At 42.1% G+C, this 25,091-nt stretch overlaps 1 protein-coding gene and 1 non-coding gene across 4 annotated transcripts in view; both read right to left on the bottom strand.

Moving 5' to 3' along the window:
* ATAD5 (ATPase family AAA domain containing 5) overlaps positions 1-25,091 on the bottom strand; it is a 69,394-nt gene that overhangs the window by 35,991 nt on the left and 8,312 nt on the right. Inside the window, exons 4-10 of one of the 3 annotated variants that reach the window (XM_032162917.2) lie at positions 24,611-24,775; positions 20,844-20,970; positions 19,975-20,056; positions 9,580-9,764; positions 7,524-7,681; positions 6,185-6,347; positions 3,718-3,894 (exon numbers count right to left, since the gene is read on the bottom strand). In XM_032162917.2, the coding sequence (XP_032018808.1) occupies positions 3,718-3,894; positions 6,185-6,347; positions 7,524-7,681; positions 9,580-9,764; positions 19,975-20,056; positions 20,844-20,970; positions 24,611-24,775 (1,057 nt within the window). Of the gene's footprint in view, positions 1-3,717; positions 3,898-6,184; positions 6,348-7,523; positions 7,682-9,579; positions 9,765-19,974; positions 20,057-20,843; positions 20,971-24,610; positions 24,776-25,091 lie in introns of all 3 variants that reach the window. The other 2 variants (XM_032162916.2, XM_032162919.2) reach the window with 2 other exon arrangements.
* Positions 2,045-2,152, bottom strand: LOC116475973 (U6 spliceosomal RNA). Its single transcript, XR_004250062.1, has one exon. It is a non-coding gene; the product is annotated as a U6 spliceosomal RNA (small nuclear RNA).

Below are 25,091 nucleotides of genomic sequence, written 5' to 3'. Positions count from 1 at the left end.
TTTTTGAGACAGAGTCTCGCTCTGTTGCCCAGGCTGGAGTGCAGTGGCACAATCTGGGCTCACTGCAAGCTCCATCTCCCGGGTTCACACCATTCTCCTGCCTCAGCCTCTCCGAGTAGCTGGGACTACAGGCGCCCGCCACCATGCCTGGCTAATTTTTAGTATTTTTAGTAGAGACGGGGTTTCACCGTGTTAGCCAGGATGGTCTCGATCTCCTAACCTTGTGATCCGCCCACCTCAGCCTCCCAAAGTGCTGGGATTACAGTCGTGAGCCACCGCACCCGGCCCATTGGACCCTCTTTTCACCCTGAAAAGAAACATTAAAACATCCTATAAAGTCAACCTGGGAAAATCGAGAAAGATGCCACACTCCCAATTGAGAAGACTACTGTAAAGATGCCACTTCTCTCCATTAACCTATAGATAATTGTAAAATTAAAATCTCAACGGGATTTATGGGGTAAGGTAACCTGTAGTCCACTGAATAAAGCAAATACATAAAAATTATTTTAAAAATAATTATAAGAGACTTGCCATATCAAATACTAAGACATGCTATAGGTTGAGTATCCCTTATCTGAAATGCTTGGGACCAGAAGTTTTCCAACTGAATTTAATGAGATATCCTTAGGATGAGGCCCAAGTCTAAACATGGAATTCATTTATGTTTCATATACACCTATACACACAGTCTGAAAGTAATTTTATACAATATTTTAAATAATTTTGTACAAGAAAGAAAGTTTTCACTGCATTTTGACTGTGACCAGAGGTTACATGTGGAATTTTCTTTTTTTCTTGAGACAGGGTCTTGCTCTGTCACCCAGCCTGGAGTAGTGGTGCAATCATGGCTCACTGCAGCTTAACCTCAAGTGATCCTCTCACGTCAGCCTCCTGTGGAGCTGAGACTACAGGCATGTGCCACCATGCCTAGCCAATTTTTTTTCTTTTTTTTTTGTAAAGGTGTAGTCTCCCTATGCTGCCCAGCCTGGCCTCAAACTCCTGGGCTCAAGCAATGCTCCCACTTTGGCCTCTCAAAGTGCTGGGATTATAGGGATGAGCCATGGTGCCTGGCCCCAGGTATGGAATTTTCCATTTATGGCACCATGTCAGCACTCAAAATGTTTTTGGATTTTGGAGCATTTCAAATTTCAGATTTTTGGATTAGAGATACTCATCCTGTATAAAGCTATATAAATGAAATTAAATCAATAGCATACTTTGGAAAAGCTATATAAACTGAATGGGCTGGGTGCGGTGGCTCACGCCTGTAATCCCAGCACTTGGGGAGGCCAAGGCAGGTGGATAACCTGAGGTCGGGAGTTCAAAACCAGCCTGACCAAGGTGGAGAAACCCAGTATCTACTAAAAATACAGAATTAGCCGGGCGTAGTGGCGCATGCCTATAATCCGAGCTACTCGGGAGGCTGAGGCAGGAGAATAGCTTGAATCCGGGAGGCAGAGGTTGCAACAATGAGCCAAGATCACGCCATGGCATCGCAGCCTGGGCAAAAAGAGCGAAACTGTCTCAAAAAAAGTAAATAAATAAAATAAACGGAATGGGAACATGTCAGAGATATGTGAAACATGGTGTAAAATAATATGTATGGGATAATACCAGATTTTTTTTTACTTTGTTACCTTTTTTTTTTTCCCTAGACGGAGTCTTGCTCTGTCGCCTGGGCTGGAGTGCAGTGGCCAGATCTTGGCTCACTGCAGCCTCCGCCTCCCAGGTTCAAGTGACTCTCCTGCCTCGGCCTCCCAAGTAGCTAGGATTACAGGCACACGCCACCACACCTGGTTAATTTTTGTATTTTTAGTAGAGACAGGGTTTTGCCATGTTCGCCAGGCTGGTCTCGAACTCCTGACTTCAGGTGATCCACCCACCTCGGCCTCCCAAAGTGCTGGGATTACAGGTATGAGCCACTGCACCCAGCCACTGTGTTAGGTTTTTTTTTTAACTTTTTAATTTTAAAATTGTCATTCCTTCACTTGAGGTCAGTTTGAGGCCAGCCTGGCCAACGTGGTGAAAACCCATCTCTACTAAAAATACCAAAAAAAAAAAAAAAAAAATTGTCATCTTTGCACAAGGGGCCATGCTAATTTTCTCTGTATCATTCCAATTTTAGTATATGTGCTGCCGAAGCGAGCACAATACCAGATTTTTTTAAAAGCACATATATTGGCCAGGCGCAGTGGCTCATGCCTGTAATCCCAGCACTTTGGGAGGCCAAAGCGGGCAGATCATTTGGGGTCAGGAGTTTAAGACCTGCCCAGACCACATGGTGAAACCCTGTCTCTACTGAAAATACAAAATTTAGCTGGGCGTGGTGGTGTGTGCCTGTAGTCCCAGCTACTCAGGAGGCTGAGGCAGCAGAATCGCTTGAACCCAGGAGGCAGAGGTTGTAGTGAACTGAGATCAGGCAAGCGACAGAGAGAGATGCTGTCTCAAAAAATAAAAAATAAAAAAATAAAAGCACATATATTTATGGAAGCACAGAAAAATCAAAGACTGAACACTTATCTGTTAATGTGGTCATTTGTAAGCCCATAATCCATGAGGTTCTATTTATTTCAAAGACATATTTATTGTTTGAAAGTTGCAATGGGCAAAAGAAAAAAAAGAGAGAAGGAGAAAGAATGAAAAGTTAAAAAACAAAAGAGTTCTAGGACTAGAAGGAAAAACTCGAATTTACCAGGAATGGAAGATGTTAACATTTCTGGTGCAGACTGTCATCATCTAACTATTAGAATATCAAAATCTGCACTTTGGGAGGCCAAGGCGGGGGTGGATCACCTGAGGTCAGGAGTTCGAGACTAGCCTGGCCAACATGGCTAAACTCTGTCTCTACTAAAAATATAAAAATCACCTGGGCGTGGCCAGGCGCGGTGGCTCACACCTGTAATCCCAGCCCTTTGGGAGGCTGAGGTGGGTGAATCATGAGGTCAGGAGTTCGAGACCAGCCTGGCCAATCCCGTCTCTACTAAAAATACAAAAAATTAGCTGGGCGTGGTGGTGGGCTCCAGCCCGGGCGACCGTGCAAGACTCCATCTCAAAAAAAAAAAAAAAAATTATCTGGGTGTGCAGGTGGGTGCCTGTAATCCCAGCTACTCGGGAGGCTGAAGCAGGAGAATCACCTGAACCCAGGAGGTGGAGGTAGGTTGCAGTGAGTGAAGATCGTGCCATTGCACTCCAGCCTGGGTGACAAGAGCGAAACTGTGTCTCAAAAAAAGAAAAAAAAGAAAAAGAAAATCTAAAATTAAAATACAATTGAAGGCCAGGCGCGGTGGCTCACGCTTGTAATCCCAGCACTTTGGGAGGCTGAGGCGGGTGGATCACGAGGTCAGGAGATCGAGACCACGGTGAAACCCCGTCTCTACTAAAAATATAAAAAATTAGCCGGGCGTGGTGGCGGGCGCCTGTAGTCCCAGCTACTCAGAGAGGCTGAGGCGGGAGAATGGCATGAACCCAGGAGGTGGAGCTTGTAGTGAACCCAGGAGGCGGAGCTTGTAGTGAGCCGAGATCACGCCACTGCACTCCAGCCTGGGTGACAGAGCGAGACTCCGTCTCCAAAAAAAAAAATAAATAAATAAATAAATAAAATACAATTGAATTAAAATTTTTTAAAAAGAATATCAAAATTTTCTACTGCTTTGGTTTCCACTTTGCATGTACTCAAAGCAATCTATTTCTTTTGGGATATTTTAGAAAATGTACCTTTGGAAGAATCTAGCTTTATCCCAGAAGAGTTGTTTCTTTTGCCAAGTTCTGACTTCCTATTGGTCTTCTCCAGATTTTTTGAATACTCATTTGGTTTCTTTCTTTTTGACTTAGAATTTTCTGCTTCCACGCGTTTCCTTTTGGTTTCTTTATGGCTGACATCAGCCTCTAGTTCTACTTTGAGAATTAAAGAAGTGCATGTGCTTACTAATCAACAAAAACCAGTAATATTAATATCACTTCCAAGTATCCAATAGTCTTGTAACTTTAAAATGCAAAGCCAATCCAGGTGCAGTGGCTCAGGCCTCTAATCCCAGAACTTTGGGAGGTTGAGGTGAGCGGATTGCTCGATTCTATGCATTTAAGACCAGACTGGGTAACATGGGGAAATTCCATCTCTACTAAAGATACAAAAATCAGCCAAGAGTGGTGGCGTGCACCTGTAGTCCAAGCTACTTGGGAGGCTGAGGTGGGAGGATCACATGAACCCAGGAGATCGAGGCTGCAGGGAGCCATGATCACACCACTGTACTCTAGCCTGGGTGACAAAGTGAAACCCTGTCTCTCTTTTTTTTTTTTTTTGAAACGGAGTCTCACTCTATCGCCCAGGCTGGCGTGATGTCGGCTCACTGCAAACTCCACCTCCAGGGTTCACGCCATTCTTCTGCCTCAACCTCCCGAGTAGCTGGGACTACAGGTGCCCGCCACCAAGCCCGGCTAATTTTTTGTATTTTTAGTAGAGATGGGGTTTCACCATGTTAGCCTGTCTCTTAAAAAATAAATAAATAGGCTGGGTGCGGTGGCTCACACCTGTAATCCCAGCACTTTGGGAGGCCAAGGTGGGTGGATCACCTGAGGTCCAGGAGTTCAAGACCAGCCTGGCCAACATGTTGAAACCCCATCTCTACTAAAAATACAAAAATTAGCCAGGCCTGGTGGCATGTGCCTGTAATCCCAGCTACCTAGGAGGCAGATGCAGGAGAATTGGTGGAATCTAGAAGGCTGAGCCTGCAGTGAGCCGAGATCACACCACTGCACTCCAGCCTGGGCGACAGAGCAAGACTCCGTCTCAAAAAATAAAAATAAAAATAAATAAATAAATAAACAAATAAATAGGCCAGATATGGTGGCTCATGCCTATAATCCCAGCACTTTGGGAGGCTGAGGCGAGTGAATCAGTTGAGGTCAGGAGTTCGAGACCAGCCTGACCAACATGGTGAAACCCCATCTCTACTAAAAAAAAAAAAATTAGAAAAGCATGGTGGCAGGCGCCTGCAATCTCAGCTACTAGGCAGGCTGAGGAACCAGAATCACTCAAACCTGGGAGGCAGAGGTTGCAGTGAGCTGAGATCGCACCACTGCACTTCAGCCTGGGTGACAAAGCAAGACTCTGTCTCAAAAAATAAATAAATAAAATAAAATAAAAAGGCAAGAATCAAATATAACATACTGAAAGCAAGCTGGAGATTTTAATACTTAGACTGTCTTTTATACAAGCTATATAGGCTAAAATTATCTAAGGTATTCCTTAAATAAATAATATTTTAACATAATTAAAGCTATCTTTGAGTTGGCATTTTTGGAAAGTGGCAGGGATTAACGTTGCACATTGCATTGTACAAGATACTTTTACTTCAGCTGAACAATTCTCCCTGCCAACTGTAAGCAATGTTGTCTGTGATGAACACTTCCAAGTGCCAATGGTTACGTCTTAGTGTTTTCAAAACTGACATGTTAGGCCGCTGTGGTGGGTCCTGCCTGTAATCCCAGCACTTTGGGAAGCTAAGGTGAAAGGATCACTTGAGCCCAGGAGTTTAAGACCAGCCTGGGCAACATGGCAAGACCTGGTCTCTACCAAAAATACAAAAACTAGCCAGTCTCATAACCCAGTCTCAAAAGAATAAGTAAAAATTTAAAAATAAAATAAGCTAGGTGCAGTGGCGCAAGCCTGTGGTCCCAGCTACTCGGGAAGCTGAGACACAGGAATCACTTGAGCCCGGGAGGCGAAGGTTGCAGGGAGCCAAAGTTGCACCACTGCATTCCAGCCTGGGTGACAGAGCAACACTCTGTCTAAAAAAAAAAAAAAAAAAAAAAAAAAAAAAATAGGCCAAGCGCAGTGGCTCACACCTGTAATCCCAGCATTTTGGGGGGCAGAGGTAGGTGGATCACCTGAGATCAAGAGTTCAAGACCAGCATGGTGAAACCCCATCTCTACTAAAAATACAAAAATTAGCAAGGCGTCATGGTGGGCGCCTGTAATCCCAGCTACTCAGGAGGCTGAGGCAGGAGAATCACTTGAACCCAGGAGGCGGAAGCTGCAGTGAGCCAGGTTTGTGCCACTGCACTCCAGCCTGGGTAACAAGAGCAAAACTCCGTCTCAGAAATAAAAATAAAAATAAAATAATAAATAATATAAAAACCCAAAACTGGTATGTTAACATAAATGATAATAATTATCACTAACCTTGTTTACTATGACACTCAGAAGAAAGTACTTGGTGCTCAATTCGTTTTTTTAGGAGTAAGGGAAAATATTTTTTCAATGAAAATTCAGGATTTGACCACCTAATTTCCTCAAGCAAAAGATTTCTTACTTCTTCAGTAAATTCCTTCCTTGTCCTCATGAACTGCAATAAAGAATAAAATGCACAATAACAGACCAACATCATCTATTCATGTTAATTACGATACTACCAACCACTGTCTGTCCATCATAAATCAGTATCAACATGAGATTAGCTTTAGGCCGGGCATGGTGGCTCACGCCTATACTCCCAGCACTTTGGGAGGCCGAGGAGGGTGGATCATCTGAAATTAGGAGTTTGAGACCAGCCTAGCCAACATGGCGAAACCCCGTGTCTACTAAAAATACAAAAATTTGCCGGGCATGGTGGCTCACGCCTGTAATCCCAGCACTTTGGGAGGCCAAGGCGGGCAGATCACGAGGTTAGGAGATCGAGACCACAGTGAAACCCCGTCTCTACTAAAAATACAAAAAATTAGCTGGGCGTGGTTGCGGGCGCCTGTAGTCCCAGCTACTCGGAGAGGCTGAGGCAGGAGAATGGCGTGAACCTGGGAGGCGGAGCTTGCAGTGAGCCGAGACTGCGCCACTGCACTCCAGCCTGGGCGACAGAGCAAGACTCTGTCTCAAAAAAAAAAAAAAAAAAAAAAAAATTAGCTTTAGTCACTAAATATAAGGCTTATGAAGGATTAATTTATTTTTTTCCCTTTTAACTAATTATATCTATTAGATTATATGACCTACTTATAAAGTATCTAAATGTGCTATGTAATCTAACATTCTTTCAGAACTGGCAATCATTAATTCTTAAAATGTTTTTAAAGCTCTATGGGTATTTAAAAGAAATGTGTACTAAATTAGGATTTATTTTTAAATATTAGGCTGGGTGCAGTGGCTTATGCCTGTAATCCCAGCACTTTGGGAGGTCGAGGCTGGGGAATCACCTGAGGTAGGGCGTTCAAGACCAGCCTGACCAACATGGAGAAATCCCGTCTCTACTAAAAATACAAAAATTAGCCGGGCATGGTGGTGTGTGCCTGTAGTCCCAGCTACTCGGGAGGCTGAGGCAGAATTGCTTGAACTCAGGAAGCAGAGGTTGCAGTGAGCCAAGACTGCACCACTGCACTCCAGCCTGGGCAACACAGCGAGACTCTGTCTCAAAAAGAAAAAAATTAAACTCTAGGACAACACTCGAGGCTATAAGAGTAGATACCTAAAAATGTTTTTCCTCTGCAAGATGTAAGGGAAACACTCTACAATGGATGAACTATTTAATACTTACCACAGCAGCAGAGTTACTGCTTTTCAACTTTGAATTCAATGTTGAAAATTCACCAAGAGCAATAACACATTTTGAGAGATCTATTACTTTAGTGTTCAGTTCTTTAAATTTAGTTAAGAAAGTACAAGAGGGTGGTTTCAAATGCCACAAACAACACCCTAAAGAAAAATAGAAAAATATCTTAATAAACCTTATTTATACACTATCCATTTACTGAATGTCAAATATGTAAACATGAAAAGACTTGACAACTACATAATTAACACAAACGTACCAAAAACCACATGCCTATATAGCGAACAAAATCCTACCCTCCAACAAATAGAATTAATAAAAATCACCTAGACTTCCCTCCCAGTTGTTTAAAACAAAGAAATATTAACAAACTTTCCTTTCTTTTCAAATCAACCTTGATACTCCAGTTAAAACTTTTAGGAGGGCCAGGCCTGGTGGCTCATGCCTGTAATTCCAGCACTTTGGGAGGCCAAGGCAGGTGGATCACTTGAGGTCAGGAGTTCGAGACCAGCAATCCCTAAAACATTTTTAGGTTCAAGAGAATTGCTTGAACCCGGGAGACAGAGGTTGCAGTGAGCTGAGATCTCATCACTGCCAGCCTGGGCAAGAGAGCAAGATTCTGTCTAAAAAAAAAAAAAACTTTTTAGGAGGCAGTTAGCATCCTGGTCTAAAGTCTAAACTTTTAAGTTAGACTTGGATTCAAACCCAACCTCTGCCACTTACTAACCTTGTGAGCACTGGTGAAATCCTAAATCTTAGTTTCTTCATCCTTACATTCAAAGTGAGGGTGATAATTATAATACTCAACCTCTTAGAGTTGTTATCAGGATTAAACTAGATATGTATATGAATTGCTCAGTAGAATTCCAGACAATAGTAAGTGTTCAATAATTCTGAAGGTTGTAAGAGAGAGAGGTTCCCTCTGTGCTTGCCTCTCTGCTCATCTACAAATAGATATGCTAAGTTTTATTTATTTATTTATTTTTTTTTGAGACGGAGTCTCGCTCTTTCACCCAGGCTGGAGTGCAGTGGCGCGATCTCGGCTCACTGCAGGCTCCGCCCCCCGGGTTCACGCCATTCTCCTGCCTCAGCCTCCCGAGTAGCTGGGACTACAGGCGCCTGCCACCTCGCCCGGCTAATTTTTTGTATTTTTAGTAGAGATGGGGTTTCACCGTGTTAGCCAGGATGGTCTCGATCTCCTGACCTCGTGATCCGCCCGCCTCGGCCTCCCAAAGTGCTGGGATTACAGGCGTGAGCCACCGCACCCGGCCTGATACGCTAAGTTTTATAGCAGCACTCCTGTGAAAATGAGTTTATCAAAATGAGGCAAGAAAAGCATAACTAATTTCTACAGTTGAACATACTATTCGAAAATGCTATATAAAGCTGTACTAGTAAAAATAACAAGAAAGCCTTCATCAATTGAAATAAGAAAAAGCAGAATAAATTACTGAAAAGACTAGCTGGGAAATTCCCACGTACAGAAGAAAGGCTAAACTTTTTTTTTTTTTTTTGAGACAGGGTCTCGCTCTGTCACCTAGGCTGGAATGCAGTGGCATGATCACGGCTCACTGCAGCCTTGACCTCCCAGGCTCAAGTGATCCTCCCATCTCAGCCTCCCGAGTAGCTGGGACTACAGGTATACACCGTCATGCCCAGCAAATTTTAATTAATTAATTAATTTAGTTAGTTCGCTTAGAGACAGGATCTTGCTGTGTTGCCCAGGCTGGTCTCGAACTCCTGGGCTCAAGCTCTTCTCCCGCATTGTCCTCTCAAAGCTCTGGGATTACAGGCATGAGACACACACCCAGCCTACACCATTTTATACAAGAAACTTGAGCATCCATGAGTGCTAGTATCCACAAGGGGGTCCTGGAATCAAACCCCATGGATAGTGAGAGAAATTGTCTTTAAAATTCCCACTAAAGTCACCATAAGAATGATAATTAAACTTCAGCCTCATCTTTAAGAAACTTACATAGTTTAATGTTCCTGCTAACAGCTGAAGAGTAAATATTCAATAATAAAAAAACAAACTTACCATCATCCTTTTGTTGTACATGAACGACTCTCTGGAAACTGGTACTCACTGCATTGTACACATCCAACGCAGCAGCTTTCTTTGCAATTTGCCGTTTCAACAAATCTGGCAAACCACTCATTAGGAAGTCACGCTTTGCTTTACATTGAACATCACAATCCTGAGACTTTTCAGATGTATCTTGACTTTTAAGAAAATGATTTGAAAAAGAAAAGCTAAGGTTATAAACATTTAAAGGAATAAACTATCTGGAAAATAAACATTTTTAGGGCTGGGCATGGTGGCTCATGCCTGTAATATAAGTACTTTGAGAGGCCGAGGTGGGCGGATCACTTAAGGCAAGGAGTTCAAGACCAGCCTGGTCAACATGGTGAAACCCCATCTCTACTAAAAATACAAAAACTAGCCAGGTGTGGTGGCAAATGCCTGTAATCCGAGCTACTCGGGTGGCTGAGGCACGAGAATCGCTTGAGCCTGGAAAGCAGAGGTTGCAGTGAGTCAAGATCGCGCCACTGTACTCTCTCTAGGCAACAGAGTGAGACTGTCTCAAAAAATAACAAAAACAAAAACCAAAAAACAAATCAAAACAAAACAAAAAAACAGAAAAGAGAAGAAACACCTTAAATTTTTAAAAATTAAGTAAATTGGCAAGGCACGGTGGCTCACGCCTGTAATACTAGCACTTTGGGAGGCTGAGGAGGGTGGATCACCTGAGGTCAGGAGTTTGAGACCAGCCTGGCCAACATGACGAAACGCCATCTCTACTAAAAATACAAAAATTAGCCGGGCATGGTGGCGGGTGCCTGTAATCCCACCTGCTCAGGATGCTGAGGCAGGAGAATGGCTTAAACCCGGGGGGCGGAGGTTGCAGGGAGCCGAGATCATGCTACTTCACTCCAGCCTGGGTGAAAGAGGGAGACTCCATCTCAAAAAAAAAAAAATAAAAATAAAAAAAATAAATTAATTTAATAAAATGTATTAAATAAATTTAATAAATTAATATTTTAGGTAATAAATTTACCTAAATATAAAACACATATTAGGTAATTTATATAAAATACTTAAATATTAGCTTTATGTATAAAATACAATTATATAATTTATATATAATTATATAAAAATTTTGTTTTAGATTTTATATAAAATATTGACAAATATTAATTTTATCAAATTTATTTAATACATTTAGGTAATAAAATTACCTAAAATATTAGCTGGTCAAATTCTTTTTTGCTTATCACAAAAATGAAAGTCTACCCATGTTAAGAAATTAAATAAAAATAAATATGTATAGAAAAAAGTGACTTAAAGGACATCCACCAAAATGTTAACGGGGCCTATCTTTGGGTGGTAGGTGAGTTTTTTCCCTCTTGTCTTTTGTTTTCTTGCTAAACAATCATAAAAAAAAAAAATCACTGTCATATTTCAAAAAGTTAATACAAGAACTTCTGATGTAATATTGTTCCCAATGTAACAGGAGGAAGAGTAGGGTCCTAATTATTGTCTCAGTTTTGCCCAGTTTATCTTCAGATTGCAAATCATAGGGAGGCTGACTACAGTGGTAGGAGTGGGACAGAGACAAAAAGGTGGGGAGAATGGGAGGTTGGAGCAGTGGAAGATGGTGTGTCACAGCTTATATGTCCTTCCTAGCCTGCCTGTAGAAAGAACCAGACTCGCAATATTCTATGCAATTAGATATTTGGGCTGGTAATTCAAAAGAGACTACAAAAACTTTTTCTGTATTTCTGTTTTCCTTTCCTCTTTGAGTGAAATGAAGGGAAAATAAGCTATGAAGCCAGATAGATACTAAATGAGTTATCTCTTTTCTTTTTTAGAAAAGAGGAAGTGTATTTTTTTAACTATTAATTGGAGGGAAGGAGGAAAAGATGGGTAAAGTTGTAGTTAAATTAGTATGTCTCTATAGCAGAAGGTAGGTGTTAAGGAGGGGGTACGGTACTAATAAAAAATATACATATTATACATAATGTATCATATATTACGTATATATTACATGCATATACATATATTACACACATATAAATAGTTTTAAATGTTTGTATGTGTGTACACATATACATACATATATAGCTGGTATGGTTTGGATGTGTGTCCCCTCCAAATCTCATATTGAAATACAGGCCAGGCGCAGTGGCTCATGCCTGTAATCCCAGCACTTTGGGAGGCTGAGATGGACAGATCACCTGAGGTCAGGAGTTCAAGACCAGCCTGGCCAACATGGCGAAACCCCATCTCTACTAAAAATACAAAAATTAGCTGGCTGTGGTGGCAGGCGCCTGTAATCCCAGCTACTTGGGAGGCTGAGGCAGGGAGAATCGCTTTAACCTAGGAGGCGGAAGTTGCAGTGAGTCGAGATCATGCCATTGTACTCCAGCCTGGGCGAGAGAGGGAGATTCTGTCTCAAAAAAAAAAAAAAAAAGAAAAAAAAAGAAATATAACCTCCAATGTTGGAGGCAGGCCTAGGTGTTTGGGGTCATGGGGGCAGATCTCTCATGAATGGATTGGTGCTGTCCTCACAGTAATGAGTAACTTCTCAATCTATTAGTTCACCCAAGAGATGGTTGTTTAAAAGAGGCTGGTACCTCCTCCTCTCTCTTGCTACTTCTCTCGCCATGTGACAGGCCTGCTCTCCCTTCACCTTCTGCCATGAGTTAAAGATTCCTGAGGCCTCACTAACAGCCAAGCCGATGCTAGTGCCATGCTTGTACAACCTACAGAGCTGTAAGCCAAATAAACCTCTTTTTCTCTATAAATTACTGAGTCTTAGGTATTCGTTTATGGGAATGCAAAACAGATAAACACAATATCCTAACTTTATCTACTGAAAAGGCCTAGAAACACTGCCACATCAGGAGCAATGAATTTAATGCTAGACCTTCGTCTCTAAATACCATCCTCCATGAAAAGGAACCAGGGGTCCATAGAGAAATGGCTAACTGCAGAGCTGAGACAGGGCAAGTAAAATAGAAGCCTCGAATATCTTCCTGTTCCGGAAATTAAGAAATGCTCCATAAATTATGAGGACATGTCAAAGAGATATAGAAACCAAGATGAAGAGCTCACACTGGCCAAATTAAAAACAACTTGAGCATCAAAATAAGTAATATGAATGGATTACAATTCACTGAATAAAATAAAAATGAAGAAATAAGTGAATAGATAAACTGAGGAGACAAAAAAGCTCTTCCTTATAGCAGCCAACTAACAAAGAAAGAATGACTGCAATGGAGAATCACCATTTGGAAACCATCATCATGTGGTTAATTCCATTGGAATTCATCAATATTAAGGCCCATAATTGCAGGTTTGATGAGAAATAAGATTTTGGCATTTGGCCAGGTGGGTGGGTCACATTTGTAACCCCAGCCAGGAGTTCAAGACCAGCCTGGGCAAAATAGTAAGATCTAGTCTCTATTTTTAAAAAAGCAAAAGAGGCCAGGCAAGGTGGCTCATGCCTGTAATCCCAGCACTTTAGGAGGCTAAGGTGAGCAGATAACTTGAGACCAGGAGTTTGCGACAGCCTGGCCAACATGGCAAAACCTGTCTCTACTAAAAATACAAAAATTAGCCAGGTGTGGTGGTGCATACCTGTAATCGTAGCTACTTGGGAGGCTAAGGCACGAGAATCGCTTGAATCCGGGAGGTGGAGGTTGCAGTGAGCCAAGATAGTGCCATTGTACTCCAAAGCAGTCCTCCTGTCTTGACCCTTGACCTCCTGATCTCAAGCGATCTGCCCAACTCGGCCTCCCAGAGTGTTGGGATTACAGGTGTGAGCCACTATGCCTGGCCTACCCTTAGGATTTTTTTTTTTTTTTTTTTTTTGAGACGGAGTCTTGCTCTGTCACCCAGGCTGGAGTGCAGTGATGGGATCTCGGCTCACTGTAAGCTCCGCCTCCCAGGTTCACACCATTCTCCTGCCTCAGCCTCCCAAGTAGCTGGGACTACAGGCGCCTGCCACCACATCTGGCTAATTTTTTGTATTTTTAGTAGAGATGGGATTTCACCGTGTTAGCCAGGATGGTCTCGATCTCCTTACCTCGTGATCCACACGCCTCAGCCTCCCAAATGCTGGGATTATAGGTGTGAGCCATGGCGCCCGGCTCAGAATGTTTAAATATATATTTTTAGGGCTGGGCACGGTGGCTCACGCCTATAATACCAGCACTTTGGGAGGCTGAGGCGGGTGGATTACCTGAAGTCAGGAGTTCAAGACCAGCCTGGCCAACGTGGTGAAACCCCGTCTCTACTAAAAATACAAAAAAAAATTAGCTGGGCGTGGTGGCACACCCCTGTAATCCCAGCTACTTAGGAGGCTGAGGCAGAATTGCTTGAGCCCGGGAGGCAGAGGTTGCAGTGAGTCGAGATTGTGCCACTGCACTCCAGCCTGGCTGACAGAGCAAGACTCTGTCTCAAAAATATGTATGTATATATATATATATTTTAAAATAATGATTTCTTTAAAATAATGATTTTTTAATATATCATTTGCAAATAAGGATAGTTTTACTTCTCCCCTTCCAAACCTTTATGTCCTTTTATATATTCTTCTTTCCTAATTGAACTATCCAGGACCTCTAGTAAGAGATGTCTTAGAGCTTGGAGGATATTATGTTAAGTGAAATAAGCTGAACACAGAAAGATAAATACCCCATGTTCTCACTCCTATGTGGAAGCTAAAAAAGTTAACCTTAGCCTGGGTAACATAGCAACAACTTGTCTCTACTAAAAAAACAATTAGCTGGACATGGTGGTGCACATCTGTGGTTCCACCTATTTGAGGGGCTGAGATGGGAGGATCACTTGAACCCAGGAGGTTGAGGCTGCAGTGAGCTGTGAGCGCACCACTGCACTCCAGCCTGAGCAACAGAGCAAGTTGCTGCCTCAAAAAAAAAAAAAGAAATCTCATAGAAGTAGAGAGTAGAATAGTGGTTAATAGAGGTAGGAGAGGGGAGGGGAGAGGGAGACATAGTCAGAGGTTGGTTAACAGATATAAAAGTATAGCTAGATAGGAGGAATAACTTCAAGTGTTCTACAGTACTATATGGTCACCATAATAAACAAAAATTTATTATATATTTTCAAATTTTGAAGAAGAGCAAAAAAAAAAAACTTTTTTTTTTTTTTTTTTTTTAACAACTGTGTCTTGCTCTGTTACCCAAGCTGGAGTGCAGTAGCATGATTACAGCTCATTGCAGCCATGACCTCCCAGGCTCATGTGATCCTCCTGTCTCAGACTCCCAAGTAGCTGGGCCTATAGGCATACACCACCATGCCTGGCTAGTTGTTTACTTTTTTAAAGAGATGGAGTCCCACAATGGTGCCCAGGTTGGTATTTTTCTGTTTTTATACCAATACAACACACTTCTATTACTGTAGGTTTGTTCATTGTCTTGAAATCAGGTAGTGTAGAGGCCTTCAAATTTTTCTTCTTTTTCAAGATTATCTTGTCTATTCTAGGTTCTTTGTGTCTTTTAAATGTTAGGCTTGTCAAACCCATAAACTGGACGTCATCAAACTTCTGTACTTCAAAAGACGCAACAAATAAAAAGGCAAGGTAATATATTTGCAAAACATGTATCTGACAGAGGACATGTAGTCAGAATATATAAAGAATCCTCACAACTCAACAAAAAGAAAGACAAGTCAATAAGAAAAGGGGCAAAAGATTTCCCTAAGGAAGATATACAAAAGGCCAATAATCACAAGATGTTCACCATCAGTAGACATGAGAAAAATGTAAATTAAAACTATGAGATATGCCTACATAGCCATTCAAATAGATAAAATTAAAAAGACAGAGAAATGAAGATGTATATCCACACAAAGACTTATACATGAATGTTCATAGCAGCTTTATTCCCAATAACTTCAAATTGGAAACAGCTGGGTGCAGTGGTGCACGTTTGAGTCCCCGCTGCTCAGGAGGCTGAGGAAGGAAGATTGCTTGAGCCCAGGAGTCCAAGGCCAGGCTGAGCAACACAGCAAGACTCCATCTCTTATAGTGGAGGGAAAAGACAAAAGGAAACAATCCAGGTGTCCATTAATAGGTGTATGGAGAGACAAAAAGTGGTATATCCATACAATGAATACTACTAAGCAAAAATATAGCCAAGCACGGTGGCTCACACCTGTAATCCCAGCACTTTGCGAGGCCGAGGCAGGCAGATCACTGGAGGTCAGGAATTTGAAATCAGTCTGGCCAACATGGTGAAACCCCGTCTCTACAAAAAATACAAAAATTAGCCGAGCATGGTGGTGTAGGCCTGTCGTCCCAGCTACTCAGGAGGCTGATGCACAAGAATCACTTGAACCCGGAAGGCAGAGACTGCAGTGAGCCAAGATCATGCCACTGTACTCCAGTCTGGGTGACAGAGCGAGACTCTGTCTCAAAAAAAAAAAGAAAACAAAAAGAAAACTAATGATATATTTGACAACATGAATAAATCTCAAAATCATCATGCCAATTACAAGAAGCCAGACACAAAAGAGCATATACTATATTATTTCATTAATATAAAATTTTAGAAAATATAAATTAGTATAAAGAAAAGAGACTGGCATTTGCCTGGGTTGGGGCCACATAGAGAACGGACTACAAAAAAGCATGACAAGTCCGAGGCAGGTAATGGAAATAACTTGGTATCTTGATTATGGTGGTTTCACTGTGTGTACAACTTACAAAGCTCACCAAAATACACACTTTGAATTGATAGAATTGACCTTGCTTGTGGCTCACGCCTGTAATCCCAATACTTTGGGAGGCCAAGGTGGGTAGATCACCTGAGTCCAAGAGTTTGAAACCAGCCTGGGCAACATGGCAAAACCCTGTCTCTATCAAAGAAAAAAAAAATACAAAAAATTAGTTGGGCATGGTGGCACATGCCTGTAGTCCCAGCTACTTGGGAGGCTGAGGTGGGAGGGAGGATCACCTGACCCTGGGAGGTCACGGCTGCAGTAAGCTGTAATTGCACCACTACACTCCAGTCTGGGGATGACAGAGTGAGACTCCGTCTCAAAAAAAAAAAAAAAGCCTGATAATGCCAAGTGTTGGCAAAGATAGGCAGCTACTAGAACGCTTACACATTGCTGGTGGGAGTGTAAAACTGAACAACCACTTGGGACAACAGTTTGCCAGGTTCTTATAATGTTAAACATGTACCTCCCTAATGACAAAGCAATTCCACTTCTAGGTATTTATTTACCCAAGAAAAATGAGAACACTTGTCCGTACATGTGTATAAGAATGTTCACAGCAGTCAGGCCGAGCGCAGTGGCTTGCGCTTGTAATCCCAGCACTTTGGGAGGCCGAGGTGGGTGGGTCATGAGGTCAGGAGATCGAGATCATCCTGGCTAACACGGTGAAACCCCGTCTCTACTAAAAATACAAAAAAATTAGCTGGGCGTGGCAGCAGGCACCTGTAGTCCCAGCTACTCGGGAGGCTGAGGCAGGAGAATGGCATGAACCCAGGAGGCAGAGGTTGCAGTGAGCCTAGATTGCGCCACTGCACTCCAGCCTGGGCGACAGAGCGAGACTCCATTAAAAAAAAAAAAAAAAAAAAAAAAGTTCATAGCAGTCTATTTAATAACAGCCAAATACTGAAAATAATCCAAATGCCCATTAATAAAGAATAAATAAAAAACATTGCAGTAGGCCAGGCACGGTGGCTCACGCCTGTAATCTCAGCACTTTGGGAGGCCGAGGCAGGCGGATCACAAGGTCAGGAGTTCAAGACCAGCCTGGCCAACATAGTGAAACCCCATTTCTACCAAAAATACAAAAAATTAGCTGGGCGTGTTGGCGGATGCCTGTAATCCCAGCTACTCGGGAGGCTGAGGCAGAATTGCTTGAACCCAGGAAGCGGAGGTTACAGTGAGCGGACGTCGTGCCAGTGCACTCCAGCCTGGGTGACAGTGCAAGACTCCGTCTCAAAAAAAAAAAAAAAAACATATATATATATATATATCTCTCGGCATATTCATATGAGTACTACTTAACTACAAAAAAGAACAGACAACTGATATGCTACCTTGCCAAAGAAACTAGAGACAAAAGTATATCTACTGCAGGATTTCATTTATATGAGAGTCTAGAAAAGGCAAACTAGTCTATATCAACAGAAAGCAGATAAGAGATTGCATGGGATTGGGCAGAAATTAACTGCAAGGAGACACAAGAAGACTTTTTGAGAGTGATGAAAATGTTCTATATTTTTATTGTGGTGGTAATTATAGATATATATATATTTGTTAAAACTCAAACTGTGGGCCAGACACGGTGGCTCACGCCTGTAATCCCAGCACTTTGGGAGGCTGAGGGGGGCGGATCACCTGAGGTCAGGAGTTAGAGACCAGCCTGACCAACAGGGAAAAACCCCATCTCTACCAAAAATACAAAATTAGCCAGGCGTGGTGGCGCATGCCTGTAATCCCAGCTACTCGGGACGCTGAGGCAGAAGAATCGCTTGAACCTGGGAGGTGGAGGTTGCGGTGAGCCGAGATCACACCATCGTGCTCCAGCCTGGGCAACAAGAGCGAAACTCCGTCTCAAAAAAAAAAAAAAAAAGAGAGAGAGAGAAAATAAAACTCAAACTGTTGGCCGGACACAGTGGCTCACGCCTATAATCCCAGCACTTTAGGAGGCCGAGGCGGGCGGATCACAAGGTCAAGAGATCGAGACAGTCCTGGCCAACATGTTGAAACCCCATCTCTACTAAAAATACAAAAATTAGCTGGGCGTGGTGGTGCGTGCCTGTAGTCCCAGCTACCCAGGAGGCTAAGACAGGAGAATCGCTTGAACCCGGCAGGCAGAGGTTGCAGTGAGCCAAGATCATGCCACCGCACTCCAGCCTGGCGACAGAGTGAGACTCTGTCTTAAAAAAAAAAACAAAAAAAACAAAAAAAAAAACCTCAAACTGTTTACTTAAAATAGGCACATATTATTATATGGACAATATATCTGAATGAAGTTGATTTCAAAATATGTATGTGTGCATGTGTCTGTGGGCGTGTATACTATGCAAAAGCAACCAGACACAAAAGAATATATATATGAAGTTTATGTGCTGTTTTAGAATAGACACAATTAATCTATGGTAACAGAAATCAAACTAATTGATGGAAATAGAAATCAGAACATTTTGGTAATCTTGTGGTGATGGTGATGGTGGGGATAATAGGAAAGAGGACACAAAACCTTTCTGAGCTAAAAGGAAGATTGTTATTTCTTGATAAGATGCACTTGTCAAAACTGCATACTTAAGATGTGTGTGCTTAACAATATATAATTACACCTCAGTAAAACCTGAACAGAAAAAAAAGATAATCTGAACCCATGTTGCTCCTAGACCTGATCTTCCATCATGCCACCCAGGCGCATAAACTAGAACTTACATGTCATCCTATACCTTCCTCTCCCACACCTTCACCCCCACAAATCTCATTAATCATCAAGGGATTTTTAATTCATCTCCTAAAATCTTTTTGTATGTCATCTCCAACAACCTAGTCCTTACCTCCATCATCTCACAATACCTGGACTCCTACATCTACTTCCATTCCATTCCATATCCAGCAGGCCAATTAAACTTCTAAAATCCAAATCTGTTTAGGTCTATATATACGTTTAAAACCCTTTGGCTGCTTCTTATTTGCTCTGAATATAATGATAAAATCCCTTAACATGGCCTCCTAGGTCCTACATTGGCTGGCACCCACCTCTCACCCTTCTCTGTGCTCTAGTCACACTAGCATTCTATCAGTTTTTGGTATTTAGCAAGCTCCTTCCAGCTACAGGGACTTTACATAGACAGTTCTCTCTGGCTGAAACACAGTTCCTCCTCCCGATGAACTTCTGCTCATCCTTCAAATTTCAGTTCAGACATCATTTCCTCATTGAAGTCTTCTTTAATCAGACCAAACCTCCTCAATATGAATTATACCTCTCCTTAGCACAACTGCAATTTTTCATTTGTTGGCCCAATGAATGTTTAATCGTAGACCATCTTCCATCTCCACTTAAGCCACATGAGGACAGGGAATGTGTCCTGTCTTATCCCCATAATATCTCTGATACCAAAAACAGTGCCTGGTACATACTAGTAGGTATTTAAATATTTACTGAATAAAATTCATTATCAGCTTTTTTGTATTTTTGGTTTGCTTATTATTCTGTTTTGTCTAGCAACGGCCAAAGCACTTGCAAAAAACCAAGATATTCAAATAGCAGTTGCAGCATTGTCAATATTGCCAACTTTGAAACCGGACTGACTTACTAGAGCTTCAAATAATAATTCACATGCTTTCTCATCAAAGTAAACACATCAATACAAATACATTCCATAAAATATTTTGGCATTTAAAAATTTATATTGGACTGACCTGCTTTCATCAAAACTAGGGACAGGATCAGCTGCTTTCTGTGCTTTTCTGACAAGAAATACAGGAGCGACTTTCATTTTTCCTTAGAAAAATAAATACTTAGGTTAGTATCAATGTTTACCACCTCCACCTTCAGCTACTTTCTTTTTTTTTTTTTTTTTTTTTGAGACGGAGTCTCACTCTGTAGCCCAAGCTGAAGTGCAGTGCCATGATCTTGGCTTACTGCAACCTCTGCCTCCAGGGCTCAAGTGATTCTCGTGCCTCAGCCTCCCGAGTAGCTGGAACTACGGGTACCTGCCACCACACCCAGCTAAATTTTTGTATTTTAGTAGAGCAAGACTGTCACAAAAAAAAAAAAGAAAAACTCTTCACTATACCATAACTTTACTTACTAAAATAGAAATATAATACAGTTAAAATTTTACATAAGATACTAAATTTCAATCATGAGCACATTCGGAATAATACCTCAAAACACAGGCCGGGCGCAGTGGCTCACGCCTGTAATCCCAGCACTTTGGGAAGCAAAGACAGGCGGATCACGAGGTCAGGAGTTCGAGACCAGCCTGGCTAACAAGGTGAAACCCCGTCTCTACTAAAAATACAAAAAAATTAGCTGGGCATGGTGGTGGGTGCCTGTAGTCCCAGCTACTCAGGAGGCTGAGGCAGGAGAATCGCTTGAACCTGGGAGGTGGAAGTTGCAGTGAGCCAAGATCCTGCCACTGCACTCCAGCCTGGGCGACAAAGCGAGACTCCGTCTCAAAAAAATAAAAAATAAATAAATAAATACCCCAGAACACAAAAACAAAACAAAACAAAAACCCCAAAACATTCTAATATACATCATAAATATTATTAAATCTGATTACCAGGTACATTTTTAGTGGATGTGTTAAGTTTTTTTCCTAGCACATCATTCAAACACTGAAGTTTCTTCTGATTTTTCTCTGGATGCTTTAAAGCAGTAGGACTTGAATCTATTATTATAACAGAATCCTAAGACAAAATAAGGAAAAAAATTTAATTAAATCATATAATTAATATCATTGAAATTTCAAAAGAATCACAGTGATAGAAACCATGGAAAACATAATTAGCAGCTCCATACACCTCCCATCAGATATTATCTCATTGAAACAGAAAACACACGATAGAATAGCAGGAGTCCATGCTTACATCAAACAAGTTTATATGATATCAGGGTACATTTATTATAACCATGGGCTTTCTTTTTTATTTTTATTCTTTTTTTTTTTTTTTTGAGATGGAGTCCCTCTCTGTTGCCCAGGCTGGAGTGCAGTGGTGTACTCTTGGCTCACTGCAACCTCCGCCTCCCGTGTTCAAGTGATTCTCCTGCCTCAGCCTCCCAAGTAGCTGGGATTAGAGGTGTGTGCCACCACGCCCAGCTAATTTTTGTATTTTTAGTAGAGATGGGGTTTCGCCATGTTGGCCAGGCTGGTCTCGAACTCCTGACAGGTGATCCGCCCGCCTCGGCCTCTCAAAGTGCTGGGATTACAGGAGTGAGCCACTGCGCCTGGCCTCATGTTTTTTTTTTAAATTGAGACAGGGTCTCACTCTGCCACCCAAGGTGGAGTGCAGTAACATGATCATGGCTCACAGCAGCCTCAAACTCTCGACCTCAAGCCATCCTCCCACCTTAGCTGCCCAAGAAGCCAGGACTACACGCGCACACCACCACGCCTGGCTAATTTTTGTGTTTTTTGTAGAGCCAGGGTCTCCCTATGTTGACCAGGCTGGTCTCGAACTCCTGGGCTCAGGCAATCCTCCCATCTTGGCCTCCCAAAGTGCTGGGATTATAGGCGTGAGCCACCAGGCTCAAAAGGGATTTCTTTTTTGAAAAAGTAACTAATGCCGGGACGGTGGTTCACGCCTCTAATCTCAGCACTTGGGGAGGCCAAGGCGGGGGGATCACCTGAGGTCAGGAGTTCAAGACCAGCCTGAGAAACATGGAGAAACCCCGTCTCTACTAAAAATACAAAATTAGCCGGGTGTGATGGTGCATGCCTGTAATCCCAGCTACTCGGGAGGCTGAGGCAGGAGAATCGCTTGAACCCAGGAAGCAGAGGTTGCAGTGAGCCGAGATCGCGCCATTAACTCTAGCCTGGGCAACAAAAGCAAAACTCTATCTAAAAAAAAAAGCAACTAACATACGACCTGGTATTCATATGCAGAAATTTTTTAAAAAGCAACTAACAGACTGTACTCCAAATAAAACAGTCAATATGACAAAGCTATAAAAAGTCTGGTTATAGCCCTGTTGGAACTGTACATCCTGGAAATGTATACACAGACGAAATTCAAGAATTGGCATCAAATGTTAATCTGAATGTAGGGGAGAGGGGGAGAGAGGGAGAGCTAGCCCATGAGCAGACAGTTTAGTTATAATACAGCATGGTGAGTGCACCATCAACACAAAAAAATATACAAAAGTACGTATCAGAAAAGAAAATATTTGTCTTGAAGGCATCAGCAAGCACAGTTTTCATTATTTTATTTTATTTATTATTTATTTATTTATTTATTTTTGAGACAGAGTCTCACTCTGTTACCCAGGCTGGAATGCAATGGTGTGGTCTCAGCTCACTGCAACCTCCGCCTCCCGGGTTCAAGTGATTCTCCTGCCTCAGCCTCCAGAGCAGCTTGGACTACAGGCACCTGCCACCACACCCAGCTAATTTTTGTATTTTTAGTAGAGACGGGGTTTCACTATGTTGGCCGGGTTGGTCTCGAACTCCTGACCTCGTGATCCACCCACCCTGGCCTCCCAAAGTGCTGGGATTACAGGTGTGAGCCACAGTGCCCAGCCATTTTTTTTTTTTTTTTTTTGTGAGTCTAGCTTTGTTGCCTAGGCTGGAGTGCAGTGGCACGATCTCGGGTCACTGCAACCTCTGCCTCCCAGGTTCAAGCGATTCTCCTGCCTCGGCCTCCTGAGTAGCTGGGATTACGGGCTTGCGCCACCATGCCCAGCTAATGTTTGTATTTTTAGTAGAGACGGGGTTTCACCATGTTGGTCAGACTGGTCTCAAACTCCTGACCTCGTGATCCTCCCGCCTCGGCCTCTCAAAGTGCTGGGATTACAGGTGTGAGCCACTGTGCCCATCCCATTATTTTATTTTTTTAATTTGTTTTCAGTTTTTCTTTTTATATATTCAACCAGAAGAGTCTTGAATACAAGCACAGCTTTGAAGAGGAGGGGGTAAAATGTTCAGAATAGCCAAAAAGTGAAAACAACCCAAATGTCCATCAGGTGATGAATGGGATATTTGGCAACAGAAAGAAAAGAAATACCGAGGCTGTAACATAAATCTTGAAAACACATCCTAAGTAACAGAAGCCAGACACAAAAAACCACATGCTATACGATACCATTGATATAAAATGTCCAGAACAAGCAAATCTACGGAGACAGAAACAGGTTAGTAGTTAGCTATGGCTGGTGGAATGAGGGGATTGGGGGGTGACAACCAAGAAGAAAAGAGTCTATTTTTAGGGAAATGAAAATGTTCTAAAATTGACTATGGTAATGGATGCACAACTCTGTCAATATACAAAAGTCACTGAATTGTACACTTTAAATGGTGAAATGCATATATATGAATTATATCTCAAACTATTTTATTAGAAAGAGGTACTGACGGCCAGGCGTGGTGGCTCACGCCTGTAATCCCAGCACTTTGGGAGGCCAAGGCAGGTGGATCACGAGGTCAGGAGATCGAGACCACGGTGAAACCCCTGTCTCTACTAAAAATACAAAAAAATTAGCCGGGCGTGGTGGCGGGCACCTGTAGTCCCAGCTACTCGGAGAGGCTGAGGCAGGAGAATGGCGTGAACCCGGGAGGCGGAGCTTGCAGTGAGCCGAGATTGCGCCACTGCACTCCAGCCTGGGCGACAGAGTGAGACTCCGTCTCAAAAAAAAAAAAAGAAAGAGGTACTGACAGCAGGATCTCAAAGTTTAAGTAGGAATTCCTCACATAGAAGAGAGAACCTGGAACGTGTATTTCAAGCTGATAACAATAAAACGAATACCGTGAAAACTGCACCATTTAGGGAGAAATGAACAATTCTGTGTGACTAGAGCAAAGAGTCATTTTGAAGAAAGGGAAGAGGGCCGGCACTCTAGTAGGCCAAGGCAGGTGGATCAACTGAGGTCAGGAGTTAGAAACCAGCCTGGCCAATCACCGTGAAACCCCGTCTCTACCAAAAATACAAAACTGGCCAGGCATGGTGGTACACACCCGTAATCTCAGCTACTTGGGAGGCTGAGGCAGGAGAATCACTTGAACCCAGGAGGCAGAAGTTGCAGTGAGCCGAGATCCAGCCATTGCACTCTCGCCTGGGCAACAAGAGCAAAACTCTGTCTCAAAAAAAAAAAAAAAAAAAAAGGGAAGAGGTAGTTCAGCTTATGAAAGATCTTGAGTGACTTAAGAAGGATTCAAACTGTATTCTGCAGACAAAAAAAGCAGAAGGCTTTTAAAGCAAAACTGAAAATGATATTCTCTCTACCACTTCAAGCTATCACACAAACCTACCTTATAACTTTATAATGGTTTCCTTCTCCCACTCCAAACAGCAAAATAGGAGAGAATTTATACCAACAGATATTTATAATACTTACTTCTGTTTCTGACAATTTCTTCCTTTCAGGAAGTGTCTGATGTCTAGAGGAGCGCCTTAAGGGTATCGCTATTTCTTCAGTCACCTTTGACCTACTGATGTGTAAAGCTTTTGCTTTTTCAATCAATTGTTTTGCTTTTGATATGTTTTTTGAAGCATTGCTTGCCTAGACAAAAAATTGAAATATTAATTTACATCACAAGAAAATATTTTATATTTAACAATAGAAAAAAATACAATCACAAATCACATTAAATAATCAACAAAGAAATGGTTATTCAAATCTTACCAGGGACCTTAAATTGAAATGTGTCTAGTTATTATTAGTTTGCCTTTATTTCTTACTTGAAATCATCCAGGTAAATATATTTACATGTGAGCAAAACACCCAAGAGGATGTCTGTAGTATAGACTTGGCAATCTATTTTTTAATTTTAGTCACCAAATTCAGGCAAAGTACTTTCCAAATCCAAACAGTTACC

This window comes from Hylobates moloch, unplaced genomic scaffold (genome assembly GCF_009828535.3).
Source record: "Hylobates moloch isolate HMO894 unplaced genomic scaffold, HMol_V3 SCAFFOLD_10, whole genome shotgun sequence".
NCBI classification, from domain to species: Eukaryota; Metazoa; Chordata; class Mammalia; order Primates; family Hylobatidae; genus Hylobates; species Hylobates moloch.
The sequence above is the reverse complement of the archived record's forward strand: the minus strand, read 5'-3'. Positions and strand labels throughout refer to the sequence as shown.